At 39.1% G+C, this 16,900-nt stretch overlaps 1 protein-coding gene across 1 annotated transcript in view; it reads left to right on the forward strand.

Annotated features, from left to right (window-relative positions):
• The first annotated feature begins 233 nt into the window (after positions 1–233).
• Positions 234–16,900, forward strand: part of LOC134754924 (protein takeout-like) — a 37,785-nt gene continuing 21,118 nt past the window's right edge. Inside the window, exon 1 of the mRNA XM_063691402.1 lies at positions 234–365. Coding sequence (XP_063547472.1) covers positions 299–365 — 67 coding nt within the window. The 5' untranslated portion in view covers positions 234–298. The remainder of the gene's footprint in view (positions 366–16,900) is intronic.

A 16,900-nucleotide genomic window follows, 5' to 3' on the forward strand; every position in this document is an offset into this window, starting at 1 on the left:
TTCATTAACAACTACCTATTTAGAAAATTCACCTAGAATGCATTGTAACATTTAGAATAGGAATAGTACCTACTCGTACATTTATTATGCGATTCTCGTTCCTTATTTGATAACATGCCGGTCAGTAGTAGGTAAGGAAGAATGAAAATGCCATCAGGGGGGGGGTGTGTAACGCTGGGGAGTGGTGGTGGCGCGCCGACGCCGGCGCCGCCGTCATTGCCCCAGCTGCTGCAGTTCGCGGCGCACGCGCTCCTCTCTCACCTCGTACGCGTAACCACCTCAAATATACTTCAACACGATGGACACAACTGTACAAAATATTCTTATTTTTGCTGCTGTGCTCGCATCAGGAACTTGCAACACAAGTAAGTACTAAACGTATTTAATAAGGAAAGGAAAATATTTACTTTCTTTTTTCTCTATGTATGGTGCACTGCAGCACATTGTCACTTTTATTATATCCCGATATAAAGGTATTGTTTGTGGTAACTGAACGCTAATATCAGGCCTGATATCTTCTAAAATAAATTATTTACGAAAACGAAAACTGGACTAAACTTACCGGCTGCCAATTTTTAACGATCTTACTTTTAGCTATTAAGCTAAACAGATAATAAGTGCATTTAATTTTCAAAAAAATATCATTGCCAATCATTGTCACTAAGTTTCGATATACAACTCGATGAAACAATCACGGAATAAATTTGATCGTGATATTTCATCATAGCTACACCTGCAACGTACAGTTAATATATTCATGCACTCGCGAGATGTGAAGCCGCCCCTATTTACCGGCCGCACCTGACCCAGCACTTGATATTTAATGCACACCACGAGGTCATCGTTCCCTAGATATCGACAGCCTTCTTAAGAAGATCTGTCAATCTAGCATGGGGCGTTGCGTTCACGCACGCGACTCCATACATCTTGCGCGACTTCAAGAGTATGGAGTCGCGCGCGAGAACGCAACTCATGCTAACCGGTCAGACTGCGACTGAGAACGGACCCCCAACTCTGCCAACTTGCCTGAAGCCCAAGCCCATGGAGACCTGATGATGGAGAAACATTTTTGGGCAATATATTTTAGGCTTGATTACGTGGTTCAGGTGGTTTACAAGCAAACAAAGTTATTGTTTGCTCCTCGTGCTCATTTTGAGACCTGAGCATGCAAAAGGTTTCAAAATTGATACACGAGCAAAGCGAGTGGTAAAAAAGTTTTATTTTTAGCGTTGCGAGGGTTCCCAACCATCAGAGTTAACAAACTATGCTTCCTAAAATGCTCACCCCATCATCGCGTGAAAAACACTAGCAGTAAACACTACAAATCTAACCTCGAAATAATTTATGCTTTTAAATGTATACTTAGCTTTTAGGATTAGACAGAACTCTCTCGAAGTAAACATCAGGAAGTTGATACCTAATGCAGTTCATGCGGTATACATTTGACGTAAACAGAGTACCTCGTGATAGTTTAAGATCAACTCATTATTACCTATACCTACTGCATAAAGTGCCCGATAACAGTTCTCATACTTAGGTACTTCTTCTCAGTTCTTGCTAATGATAAAAAACCAAGTAAAGATACATATAACTAAAAATCAGCGGTAAAGATAAATTTCAGTCGTATCCCTTAAAACTGAATAACATACTAGCCAAGAATCAATATTAAAATAAAAATAATAGTACATTAATGTCGAGGCGTGGAATTGAGGCATTTGCAGGATGAGTAGGTACCTATTAATAAAGAATACCTACAATAAAGAATAAAGAATAATTTTAATTTAATACGATACTAACAATTGCCATTCCAGCCGCATAAAATATCCAAAATCTTTAAAAAAACGTTTCTAATGAGCTACTTTTTTATTTCTCTGAAAACATATTTTTAATGCTAAAGTTAGCTCTATTTATTAGTTCTAACAGTGTTAAAATTATATCGTAAATACAAGTCATTTCCTTTAAAATCATGAAGTTTATTTGTATGTATTTCGCTCCATATAAATTAGTTGTCAATTTTCCGCACTGCAAGTGTATTTTTCGGCCTACCTAAATATTAAAGTTTCTATTGGTTGACATCGTTCACTAGCTTTTAAAGTGCGAGTTTCAAATTTAACTCAAATAATGGAATTCGTATGCAAATTTTGTTTTGACCTCTTAATTTTTGACTGGCCATCAACATGCATTACGCTTCCTAAAACCTGCAAAGTCAATTTTGCCACCAATTGTAACAGGTTGAAGCATAAACTAATCAGATGGTAGTCGTACCTAAACACGTTCGGCTCTAACTTTAGCTTAATAAGTCATTGAAGAATCAAACAAGAATAAATTTAGCTCAAAAGTGTACCGCGAAAACCCGACGGATACCTTTCACTTCCAATACTGAATTAAATCTTACCACTTTCTTCCATTTTGGCCCCGTTATGGCATCGCATTGAACATGTTTACTTACTCCGTTGGCATTATGCATCTAAGTGGGCCACGAACAGACGAATGTCGATATCAAGCTGTATATGTATTTTCAATCTTACAGACTTACCTTATCATTCCTACTTAGGGTTCCCAACTGTACTGTATAATATAGTATTGTACTTACTACTCGTATATTTTGACCTAGGGTAGGTACTTATATAATTTTAAGAAAATATATAGCACACAATAGTTATTCGTACAACAAGAGAGCAAAGTTTGATATTTCTTCGAGTGCTTATTTTGAGTCCCATGCAAGCGAAAGATTCTATAATATTCGCTACGCTCGTGAATCTAATTTAGAATCTTGAGCGTAGCAAGGGACTTAAAAGCACACGAGATGTAGATAACTTTGATTTCGTGTAGAACACAAGACTTTTCACCTCAGCAGTGAGAACATATTTAGGAACGAAAAATACAACCTGAAAAATTGTAATGTTTCTTCATCACTTTTTCGCTCATCTATTCTTTAGATCTTCTAACAATTAAGTTTAATTACCGCAATAAAACACAAAAAGTAAAAACAAAACAAAATAAATTTCAGTGAATTAATATGGAAATAACGAATATCAATGGACATCAATCAACAACTTTTTAATTAAAAAAAACTTTGTAAGGTAGGATCCGAATTGTAGATAATACTACTTGTCAACTATACCTAGTAGATATCGTTAAAAGTAGAAATATTTATTTGCGTGATAATCTTTGTATTTTTTTAACTTCAATATTTCCATTGTACAATAGTACAATTAGTAGTAGTAGTAGTAGTAGTACTAGTAGTAGTAGTAATCACTTTATTGTACACAATACAGGTTTACAAAAATAAATTATAGTAATGGAAGTACAAAGGCGAACTTATCCCTATAAGGGATCTCTTCCAGCTAACCTTCGAAAAGATGAGTGGAAAACTATAGCCAGGTCAGATAGACAAACTTACAGGATGTACAAATTAATATTTAAAAAAAGAAATAACACAAGATTAAAATACATAAAATACATACTAGCATACATACATACAATACTAAATATATATTAGTGCGTGTGAATTGCGTATAATCTATATATATAAACGTAAAAGTCCTGACTAACTGAATGAGTCACTAAAATCAACGCCCAGCCCAAACCGTTGGACCTAGAGAGCTGAATTTTTCACAATAGATAGCTTTTATGACGTTAGTATCCACTAAGAAGGGGTTTTTCAAAATTCGTCCCCTAAGGTGGTGAAAAAGGGGTTGAAAGTTTGTATGGAGATCATAATTTTTTTCAAGTGCGGGACTTGAAACTTTGTATAAAGGCATATTATTAAAATACTAGAAAAGTAATTTCAGCGTTTTTGAAAATTCATCCCCCAAGGTGGTGAAAAGGGGGTTGAAAGTTTGTATGGAGATCAAACATTTTATTGAGTGCGGGACTGGAATCTTTGTATAAAGGTATATTATTAGCATAGAAGAAAAGTAATTTCAGCGATTTAAAAAATTCACCCCTTAAAGGGGTTGAAAAGGGTTTGAAAGTTTGTATAGGGTTCAAATTTTATTTTAAGCTAGGAATTAGAAACTTCGTAAAAAGGTATATCATTAAAAGAGTAGAAAACTGATTTTAGCGTTTTTGAAACTTCATCCCCCAAGGTGATAAAAAAGGGGGCTGAAAGTTTGTATGGAGATCATACATTTCTTTGAGTTTGGCACTTGAATCTTTGTATAAAGGCATATTATTAGAATACAAGAAAAGTATTACAGCGTTTTTAAAAATTCATCCTGTAAAGTGGTTAAAAAGGGGTAGAAAATTTGTAGGGGTCCTAATTTTATTTAAAGCTAGGTACTTGAAACTTCGTAGAAAGGTATTTAATTAGAAGGCAAGAAAACTTATTTAAGCATTTTTGAAAATTCAGCACCCAAGGTGGTAAAAAAGAGGTTGAAATTTTGTATGGAGATCAAACCTCTTTTTGAGTACAGGACTAAACAGGTCAGGACAGGTCTAGGTCTTTGTATAAAGGCATATTCAAGAAAGGCTTCATAGAAAGTATGTATATTGTATAATATTACAAAAAAAGTTATTTCAACGTTCTTAATAATTCTACTCCTAAGGGTGTTAAAAAGGGGATGTAAGTTTATATGTAGTATAAGTACAAGTTTTAGGGCATTACGCATATTAAAATAGACGAAAACTGATTGCACCATGTTTGAAAAGTTTGTATTAATAAAGTTTGCAGCGGGAGCGAACATTTTTTTTAAATAGTGGTCTTAAAAATCTAAGTGTTGAGAGGGATTATATAGAGAACAATTTTTTCAGTTAGGGGCTTGAAACTTCGTACTTTGTGAAAGACAAATTTCATGCGTTGTATATAATTATTAACAAATGATTAACCGTCCCTACTGATATCTTTTGCTGCATAATATTCTATGCTCATGTAAAATATATAACCACCAACATACAAATCCACGCGTACGAAGTCGCGGGCAACAGCTAGTTTGAATATAAACCTACCTTACCACACAATTTTCGACTTATTGCAAAATCCTTAATGTGTAAACAATAGATCTATCTACATAAAAATAATATTTCGCAAGTAGCGAATTAAAATTAAAACATATTGCAGCTTCGCATCGGTGCCTTTCAGAGGTCATAAACCCAAAAATAAATTTATTAACTGTTCTAGCTATTTTAAGTAATATTTTTAGCACGTATGTAAGTATATAAGTAAGTAAGTTTTTATTGTATATAAGAATCAGGTTACATAACAGGTCGAATATACAATTACACATTCAGTTACACTGACACTTTACCTTTTCAGGTGTACATACATTTGCAACATACATATTTCTTTACATATTTATCTAAATACTGCAAATACTTATGACTAACATAAATAATCATTAACACAGTAAAAACATTTATCTATAAGCCACATTTTTGTGTTTGACTTCAATACTTAGAAGTATAATTAAATCAAAAATTATCAGTTTTAAGAAGTTTTTTTAATAATTCTTAGAGAAATTTAGTGGACGAGAACTTAATTACTTACCAATTTTATGAAGTACCGTAAAATGGGGTGAGTAGGGTTCGCGGGGAGAGTTGGGTTATGAATGGGGAGAGAAGGATTGAAAGGGAGGTGAGATGGATTTTTAAGGCTACTGCTACAAAAATAATGTATTCCAATTTAAAATGGAGCTATAGTAATACTCATAATAAAAAAAAACGATCCAACGATCTTCCAAAATCACCTTTGTATGAAAACCCATCTCACCCCAATTACGAGGGACTACGGGGTGAGGTGGGTTTTCCTGTTTATCGTCAAAGCTATGAAATGGAACTACCCAAAATAAAATACAAACGTCCGGAACACTTATTATATATACCATTCAGTTAAATAAAATGTTATCGAGGTTTGAATGTCAGTTTTGCTCCTACTCACCCCATTTTACGGTATTTAGTTTTCGTCCACGGGCGGACGGAAACCCAAATTTTTAGTACTTATGGTGATTTTATTTAAATATATCTACTAAATAGTTTTCTTTCCTCTCAATGTGATCTGTATCGCCTATTAAAGCAGGCAATTAATTTACGTCCACTCCTTTGTCAACGGTGTGTGAACAAAATGGTATTTTGTACAATTGATTCTGGACCGATTTCTTTTAAGGATTGTTGAATTTGGTATGAAAATAGATTGAGTCCCAAGGAAGGGCATAGGTTAGGTTTATCACAAAAATAATCATTATAGAAGCTATTAAACCAACTAAAAACGATTTATATATATCATAAGAACTAAAAATGTAATATATAATCGATTTGTAACTCAACATATAGGTGAACGAAAACTAGCTCATGGGTGGACGGAAACTAAAATAACACTACTTTTGCAAATTAATTCTTTTATAAAATAAACCGTAAATATTATTTAAGGTCAACTAACATTAACCTAAAATAGACAATAGGAGCAACCCAAACAAATATAACACATTTAAGTATGAGTACCTACTTTAACATATTTTTTCGCATTTCAAAGTTGGCATAAGTGGCTGAAATCTGATACACTTACCCTATATCTCATCCAATAATAGTAGGCAACCCTATTCCTACCAATGGCGCAAACTGTAAAGTATTTAGAATAGATAAAAACTTTTATAAAAAAAAAGATAAACCGACTTCAAAAAGGATGAAATAAAATATTATCCTTTTTAGGGTCCCGTGTTTAAGTATATGCGTTACCAACTGATATTTTTGAAGTCGGTGCCAAGCCAAATTTTAAACCATATATTCATAATGATTTTGGTGCAATTCGATAAAGATACATAGATATAGAAGTGTCCTACGTGGGCGATCTCGTTGCGAACGCGAACGCCTTGGGCCGGCCGCGCCGTGCCGCGTCGCTTCGGTTCGCGTTCGCGAGTGTTCGCCTATGTAAGACGCAGCGTACACGACGACAATAAACGAACTTTCTGTACACCTCAGAACAGAACACACGGTTGAACCTTCTTGGCGCAGTTCGTACCATGCTTGTCGGCACGTTAGTGTAAATCTAATACGTTTTGTCGTCGTATTTTTTTTTTTAAAGAGCATTTCTTACTAATTCTTGAACAGTCATAGCACGCAAGTGTGGGATTGGGACTGTCGCTTATCCAGAGGACTACATTTCAAAATATAAAACAATTCAAGGAACCTTCATGCAAAATTTCAGCTAAAGCGGTTCAGTTGTTTAGCCATGAAAAGGTAACAAAGACAGACATAATTGCTTTCACGTTTATAATATTTGTACAGTTGTAATGGGATTTATAGACATAAAGCTGATTATTTTTGACTGGTATTGTTACTACTTGGAGTACTTGGCTTGGCACCGACTTCAAAAATATCAGTTGGTAACGCATATACTTAAACACGGAACCCTAAAAAGGATAATATTTTATTTCATCCTTTTTGAAGTCGGTTTATCTTTTTTTATAAGTTTTTATTTTTCCATTTTTAGTTTTAAAACATTGTTAAGAGCGTGACGCATGAATGAAAAACATAATGATGTTTAACTGTAAATTCGTAAACTTTATTAAATAATCAGAATTTTCCTCGAGTCCGTCTGGGAAATCATTCCTGTCACTAAATCCATTCTCCGCCCCGCCACTGACCCAATCCCTCAAACCCGGTGATCACTCAACCCCACAGCACATCAACCCCTGATCACTGAACCCCTCGACCCTAAACCACCAACCCTTCAACCGCCATTCCCCGACCCCTAACCCCAGACCCCTTAACTTCTAACCCTAACCCCCGATCCCTTAACTCCCAACCCCACAGTCCCCGACCCATCAACTCACCTCCCCTCAACCCCCAACCTCAAACCCCCCAAACACTAATACCCTCTACCTTCACCTCTCAGTCTCTTTGGTTGTTTCCAACACTACCTACATCAAAAATCATAATACACATACGAGGGAAGTTATCAGTAGCCTTACCACGAGTTTGACATTGATATATTCGCTATCGTGTGCGTAACTTACTGTTTCCCATGAGGCTGACATGTTCACCTAGAGTGTCCAAAGCCTCCATAAAAACCAGATTAAAAAAAAAAAAAAAAACTTACTGTTTATGCATCTCGCTCGTACTAGCATATTAGTGTACAAAGTAAGTTACGAAGAATATTTAGTGTCAAACTCGTGGTTAGGCTACAGTTGCACTACATCAAATTGGTGGTTTTAGGGAGGAAATGCTTGAGTTACTTTAGAAAACACCGAAATTACCACACATGTGCCTTTAAAAATTGAGGAGTTCCCTCAATTCCTCACGGATTCCATCATCAGATCAAAACCAAAAATATTACGAAAACACCTTGGAGAGGTAACTTCTTTCAAACAGAAAAAGAATAACTCAAATCGGATCATGGGTGCCGGAGTAATCGCTGAAATCATTATCTTCAAAACAATCATCATCATCAGCTCCACTTCATCAAATTGGTGGTTTTCGAGAAAAAATGCTCAATTTGCTTAAGAAAACGACCAAATCACCATACATGTGCCTTTAAAAATTGAGGACTTCCCTCAATTCCTCATGGATCCCATCATCAGAACAGCACCAGATTAATGTGGGACCACCTTGGAGGTAGTTCCTTTTAAACAAAAAAAGAATTGTTCAAGTCGGACCACGGGTCTCGGAGTATTCGCTGAACATCCTACAATAAAAAAATCATCATCACTATCTTCGAAACAATCATCATCATCAGGTGCAATTCATCAAATTGGTCGTTTTCGAGAGAAAATGCTAAAGTTGCTTATGAAAACACCCAAATCACCATACATGTGCCTTTAAAAATTGAGGAGTTCCCTCAATTCCTCAGGGATCCCATCATCAGATCAGAACCAGATTAATTAGGACCAACTTGGAAGTAGCTCCTTTCGAACAAAAAAAGAATTACTCAAATCGGACCACGGGTCTCGGAATAATCGGTAAACATACATAAAAATAAAATAAAAAAAAAACATAGCCACAACCGAATACAGAACCTCCTCCTTCTATGAAATTGAAGTCGGTTAAAAATACTGTAGTAATTACTAATTAGGCCATCACTTTTTTACATTAACGCGTTCTTTAACTTACTGCTGATGACGTGTACAATTTTCATTACCTACTATAGGATGACCCTGAAACACACACGGCTCATTCTCCCAAAGCCATTTTTGTATAGCAGTTTTAGGTCTTCAGAGGTTTTGAATGAAATTCATAAAATACCGACAGAGATTAAATAGTTATATTAAGCATAAATAAGAGAATAAGCGCAAAGAGAAGCTGATTCCACGGGGATTTGACGCGAGGTGGAAGCATAAATATTCATGCAATTATTATCGGGTAAAAATGTTAAAATCTGCTGAAAAAACTTTTTTATGAACCGAGATGTAAACTTTTGACGTCGCCGTTGCATGACATGCTCTATGATCATCCGTTAAATAATTACAAATGCAATCAAACTTGAAATCTAAAGGATGACTCACGTTAGACCGGGCCGGGTCCCGGCCAGAGCTTCCGGCCCTTTTTTTTCGATGACAGATCACCGGTGATCACGTGATGCTTCCCATATATAACGAAGCGCCGCCCTGTGGGACGAAATTCGGCTCTCATTGACATAGAAACCGAAATCGTTATTTTTATGTTTTTTTTTTATTGAAAAGGTATAGCCCAGCATTGTTATGGTAACATGAATTTTAGACGATTGGGAATGAAAACTATCTAGAGTTACGACTTTTTTTATGTATGGAGCAGGAACAAGAAATCATTATTACTCAAGAACCGCAAAACGGTAATATCCTCGCAGATGGTAATGATGTGATTTTTTGGCATACCACATATATCCGTCCATGTTGAGTAACATGGGAAATGGCGATGCCCAAGCACATTGGCCCAGTCAGGCACAGGCGCTCCCGCCGGTCACCGTTGTCGACTAGACCATCGTTTTATTGTGCCGTGACTTATATATTTTGTCCCCACTTCATTTTTCAGTAGATGTAGATATCTACAGACATTTAGTTCTTCTGTTTAAAGTATAATGGGTAACACTGTCACAGACCGAAGTCGGCCGGAATTAGGTACCTACCCGTGTTATTTCTCTGTATTGGGTGGGACCTATACCTACGTCTAGTATACTTTTGCATTTCATAAGTTTCAGTGTACCTATATTACAAATATGTATGTATACGTAATTCCTCATCCTTCTTATTTAACAACCTGACTACTGCTCGGCCTACTAATCTCATAAATTGGAACATGCTTATTGGTACACATATACTTACACGTATACCTACCTATATAATTACGTACAACTCATTTTTAACAATAGCCAATAAATAATTATAGATAGGTACGTGGGTACCTACTTAAGTACATATTTTTAGGGTTCCGTACCTCAAAAGGAAAAAACGGAACCCTTATCGGATCACTCGTGCGTCTGTCTGTCCGTCTGTCACAGCCTATTTTCTCCGAAACTACTGGACCAATTAAGTTGAAATTTGGGATACATATGTAAGTTTGTGACCCAAATACGAACATGTAACGAAAACCAATGAATTTTAAACATGGGGGCCACTATTGGGGGGTAAATGTGAAAATAAAAAAATTAAGTTTTTCAAACTATATTGTGTTACATTTAAAATGAAAGAGCTCATTATGAGAATCTCAAATATATATTTTTTTATAATTTTAGGGTAAACAATTTAGAAATTATTCAAGAAATAGGCATAAAATGACCACTCCCCCCCCTTTATCTCCGAAACTACTGGGTCTAAAATTTTGAAAAAAAAATACACAAAATAGATCTTTGCCTATCGATCACAGGAAAACCCATAAGAAATGTGCAGTCAAGCGTGAGTCGGACTTAATTAATTAGTTTATGATCCGACCCCTACGGGTTTTTTAAAGACATTTCACTCACTTTTTTTTTATGAAGTAGGAGGCAAACGAGCAGACGGATCACCTGATGGTAAGCGATTACCGCCGCCCATCGACACCCACAACACCAGAGGGGTTGTAAGTGCGTTGCCGGCCTTTAAGATGGGAATACGCTCTTTTCTTGAAGGTTTTAAGGTCATATCGGTCCGGAAATACCGCAGGCGACAGTTCATTCCACAGTTTAGCTGTGCGAGGCAGGAAGTTTTTAGAGAAACGCACAGTTGAGGACTGCCAACCATCTAAGTGGTGAGGATGGTAATGTTGTCGCGTAGGGCGATGGCGAAAAGAAGCGGCAGGGATTAATCCGAACAATTCCTCGGAGCACTCCCCGTTATACACGCGATAGAAATTGCAGAGCGAGGCCACATCTCTACGCAGCGCCAAGGAGTCAAGCCGTTCCGAAATACGCTGGCAGTCGACAATTCGAGTCGCTCTTCGCTGGATGCGGTCCAGAGCGAGAAGCTGGTATTGGGGTGCCCCTGCCCATAGATGAGAACAGTATTCCGTGTGTGGGCGAACCTGCGCTTTATACAGCTGTAGGCGGCGTGAAATACTGTCTCGATCTGTTGAGCACACGGAGCTTTTTTGAGGCTAATTTGGCCTTACCCTCTAAATGGCCGCGGAACTGGACTTCACTCGAAATGTCGACGCCGAGGATTCCGATACTGGCTGCGGCAGTCAGGGGAGTGCTCTCAAAACGAAGTGACACGACAAACTCTAACTTTTTGCGGTAAACGCGCAAACCTGTGTCTTGGTAGGGTTAAAACGGACTAAGTTTAGTCGACCCCATTCAGAGATTTCTTTTAGGGAAGTCTCAATTTCAGACACAAGTTTGTTCCGGCTCTCGATGACGTTTTCCCGAGAGATATTGGTGCGGCCGGTGTAAGAGGCATCACCCGTACTATCATCAGCATAACAATGAATTCCGCTGATTTGCAGCATGTCATTGATATGCAGAAGGAATAGCGTGGGTGATAGCACACAGCCTTGGGGGACACCAGCATTCACAGACATGGAGTCTGAGCATTCGCCGTCAACTACGACCTTTATGCTTCTGTCTGCTAGAAAGCTACTGACCCATACACATAATCTCTCGGGAAGCCCATAAGATGGTAGCTTCGAAAGAAGGGCTTTGTGCCAGACGCGATCGAAGGCCTTCGCTATATCCAAACTAACAGCCAATGCCCTTTGTCTCGATCGCCTGTGCCCAACGATGTGTCAGGTAGACTAGAAGATCACCAGCCGAGCGGCCTCTACGGAAACCGTATTGTCGGTCACTAAGCAACTGGTGGTCCTATAGGTACCGAAGGAGCTGGCAGTTGATAATGGACTCCATTATCTTCGAGATAAGGGAGGTTATAGCTATTGGCCTGTAGTTGGATGGATTTGAGCGGTTGCCTTTTTTAGGGATCGGGTGCACCAAAGCTGTCTTCCACGAGGTCGGGACTACGCCGGAAGAGTAAGAGAGCCGAAAAAGACGCGTTAAGACCAGTGCCAACTCGGGAGCACACATCTTCAGCACAACCGCAGGGATTCCATCGGGCCCACTCGACTTATGAGTGTCGAGGGAAAGAAGTGCTTTACGCACCGAGCTTTGTTTGAACCGGACATATATACACATACACGGACTCATATAGCTCTCGCACCGCGGTATAGTCGGCGGCGCGTTTCCCCCGTCATCCAAAGTCGAGTTGGACGCAAAGAGTTTTCTCAGAAGATCGGCTATATCTTTGGCGTCGTGGACCAATGAATCATTCTCCGTGTGCAGAGGTGGAAAAGATGGCGTGCAGAAATTCCCCTGTATAGCTTTGGCAAGAGACCAGAACGCACGAGTTCCCGACGGGAGGCGCTCTAATTTCTCGCCAATTCTACCAATGTGCAGCGACTTTGCTCTGGCAATAACTCTTTTGAAGGACCTGGAGGCAAAGTTAAACTTCTTTTTTAATGCGCTAGTCTTTACATCCCGTACTGCCGCTGCGTCTACCCAGGGTTGGTAACATTCCTGCTTTCGGCGAGAGGCCTCTTTGCAGGAACGAACAAACCAAGGATGGGATTTGCCACCAACAGGGACCACAGAGGATGGAATGAAAAGCTCCATTCCCTGCAGCACCACGTCAGCAACAGAATCAGCAACGACGTTGGGATCATCCGGCGTGAAGCAAACCTGCCTCCAAGGGTAGGATGCAAAGAAGGACCGCATCCCGTCCCAATCTGCTGATCTATAGTGCCACACACGGCGGCCACAAGCAACTCGCCGACGCGGCGGGTACGCGAGTGCACCGTACTCCGGGTCAAGCAATGATCCGAGGAACCGAGTGGGGCTTGTGGCGTGACGTTTCACATCATAAAAAATACATTGTTTAAATTATGTAATGTACGGAACCCTTGGAACGCGAGTCCGACTCGCAGTTGGCCGGTTTTATTTTTATATACCTACTCCAAAATTTATTTTTCTATATTTATTAAAATAGTATTAATAAAATAGTGGCATTTTCTAGCCAAAGTTACTAAATAAATTACAACTCCTACGACTAAAACTTCGTCTCCTTGCAACTGCAGAGTGGGAGTCAGGTCTGTGGCTGCACGGCTGCAGGCGCTACCCTCTCCAAACATTGGGACTTTTCTAGACAACACTACCTTCCGCCCAGCAGTTAGCTTACGTTTAGGGACATCAACCAATCAGCCACATCGCTGTCAATGCGGCACCACGGTGGACATTCTGGGGAACCATGGCCTCTCTTGTGTTCGAAGTGCTGGAAGAATCCCCCGCCATGGCAGTATTAATGATGTCATCCGTCGGGCTCTTGTTAGTGGCAAAGTACCAGCAGTCCACGAGCCCAGCGGTCTGGCCAGGGATGACGGCAAGAAGCCCGACGGAATGACACTGGTGCCGTGGAGCATGGGACGGCCGTTAGTTGTTGTTGGGACGCTACTTGCGTTGATACCCTGGCACTGGCACCGTCCCATGTTCCAAGCACCACAGATGATGCTGGCGCTGCGACTTCCTCGGCCGAAAGCCTCAAACGCCGCAAATATGCCGCTCTGTATTGTATTGTAGTTCGGGCGATTTTCCGCAACTCGACGACTGGCGCCTATTTTGCGTGACATGGGGGTGGGCTAGTCCTGCCAGCCCAGCTCCTCGAGGAAACCTATCAAACCTTTGATGTTGAGTACGACCTCGGGGAGGTCTCTCGGGGATCCGAGATGTTTTGCCCTGTATGGGGCCACTCCGCTGCACTCCAGCACCACGTGAGAGGCTGTTTCTTCTATCTCCATGCATCCTCTGCATAGGGGACTGTCTGTGACACCTGTTATGAAAAGATGTTTGTTAAATAGTCCATGACCTGTTATGACACTGGTTACCATGCTCAGTCGGGTCTTTCCTAATTGAAGGAGCACCCTTGTGAGCTTTCCGTTGATGCCAGGCATGGCTTGTTTGGGCTGTCTGCATCCAGTCTGGTTTAGCCAATGTTCTGTCGGCGTATGCCGCTGTATGCCGCTCTGGGAAGCAGCTACATATTTGCGGCGTTTGGTGTTGAAACTTTGGGGCCATGGGGGCCGAGTGCGCGTCGATTGTAGGTACAAATACTTGTCGGCGCGCCTAAATAGAGGCTTCTGGTGACCTGAGGGCTGGCCACTATTTCGCACAGCGTATTAGTATCGCCATACAGCGAGGAAATAAGGCCAGCCTTCTGGGCATATTGCCCGTTTACGGCGATCTGGGCCATATTATGTTTCTTTCTTTCTTTGTTTTTATGAATAAATTAACTTCTAGAGGTAAAAATAATAATTACTTTAGATCGTTTCGCAGGTTCTTAATTGCTTAGCTATTGACAACCAAGACTTTGCTTGAAAACTGCAATTATTTCATGAACGTCTATTAGTAGGCTGTAATTTGACTAAATTATAAACGTACCAGTATATATATATATATATATATATATATATATATATATATTAACAATATAAGCACACTTAAACTTAACGGTGAGGTATCGCTTTATGCGAATGATACGTGTGTTTTTTATTATAGAAACTCAATTACTGACATGGTAAAATTAGCTCAAGATGATCTTAACGTTCTGCATAATTGGTTTCAATATAATTTGCTTACAATTAACACTTCTAAAACCTCATACATCATAAACAAATCTGATCTTATCTTATCTTATCTTATCCAGTGTCCAGAGCTGGAATCGAACCAGCGTACCCCGTTTACCGGACAGGTGCCTGAACCGCTCGGCTATCCGGCTACGGTGGCATGGGTCGAAATTTCCAAGTATATGACAATTCCCGAAGGCTTGTGGTGTTTATTTCAGTTTATAGTTTAAATAGTAGTGTGTCTACTTGGAAAACCACAAATTAAAATATTTTCATAGAAAATAATTTAATTTGTTCTTAGAGTATTAATGGCAGCGCCATCTCTCTTCGCTAGCCCGTAATCACCTGAGTTGATTCAGTTAGAAGGTCGAACCATACTGTTCTACCTTAGAGATGGCCAGGGGGCGCCACAAGCCTTCGGGAATTGTCATATACTTGGAAATTTCGACCCATGCCACCGTGGCCGGATAGCCGAGCGGTTCAGGCACCTGTCCGGTAAACGGGGTACGCTGGTTCGATTCTAGCTCTGGACACTGGAGGCTTTGGTCATTTTTTTTCTTCGTATATGATATTTATTTCAGTGTATAGTTTAAATAGTAGTGTGTCTACTTGGAAAACCACAAATTAAAATATTTTCATAGAAAATAATTTAATTTGTTCTTAGAATACGTAATCGTACCCCATTATCAATCAACAATATTACCATCAACCAATCAACACAGGAAAAATACCTCGGCTTGATATTGGATAGCGGTCTAACGTGGAAGGCACACATAGATAAAATAAAATCAAAATTGTCTAGCATCATGGGTTCAATAAGAAACAGTCAAATTCATTCCCCATACTGTTAAATTTAATATGTATATATAACTCACTAGTTGAATCGCACCTTAATTACCTGATTGAGATATGGGGCAGTGCCGCGAAAACAAATCTTAATTCTCTGAAAATTGCCCAAAACAAAATAATAAAACTATTGTTGAATTACGACTACCTAACCCCGACTAATACAGTTTATTTCAAATCTAAACTAATGAGCCTGAAACAACTATACATTTATAACACTACTAGCTGTTGCCCGCGACTTCGTACGCGTGGATTTGTATGTGGTGGTTATATATTCTACATGAGCATAATATAGAACATTATGTAGCAAAAGATATCAGTAGGGACGGTTAATCATTTGTTAATAATTATACAACGCATGAAATTTGTCTTTCACAAACTACGAAGTTTCAAGACCCTAACTGAAAAAATTGTTCCCGATATAATCCCTCTCGACCCTCTTAGAAGATTTACAAGTCCACTATTTAAAAAAATATTCGCTCCCGAAACTATTAATACAAACTTTTCAAAAACGGTGTAAGTAATCAGTTTTCGTCTATACAATGCCTTTCTAAGAAGTTTCAAAGCAAGTTTCATTTGTAGTAGAGTCACTTTCAACCCCTTTTTAACCCTTTTAGGGGATGAATATTTAATATATACGGGGTCAAGCTAAATAAAACCGTTTAAAAACGCTTAAATTACTTTTTCACCTCAGCAGCTCGAACACGCCTATAGGTACTTTCGTCACTCCCTGGAGTGAGGAAAGTGCGACTTTCCTCACTCCAGGGAGTGAAACAATGTAGCTTTTTAATTTAGTGAAGGCCATGAACTTCATACTTTTATTACATTTTTTTTATGGTCCGGTTCGGTCCGGTCCGGTCTCGTCTCGTCTCGTCTCGTCTCGTCACGTATCGTATCGTATCGTATCTTATCGTATCGTACATATTATAATACTTTTTTTTCTGTTTATTCTGTGTAATTCGAAATACATTTTAACCTTTAATATGTTCTCACTACTGAAGTGAAAAATTATGTGTGCAACACGAGAGCAAAGTTATTTTACATCTCGTGTTTTTGAGTCCCTCGC

This window comes from Cydia strobilella, chromosome Z (genome assembly GCF_947568885.1).
Source record: "Cydia strobilella chromosome Z, ilCydStro3.1, whole genome shotgun sequence".
Taxonomy (NCBI): Eukaryota; Metazoa; Arthropoda; class Insecta; order Lepidoptera; family Tortricidae; genus Cydia; species Cydia strobilella.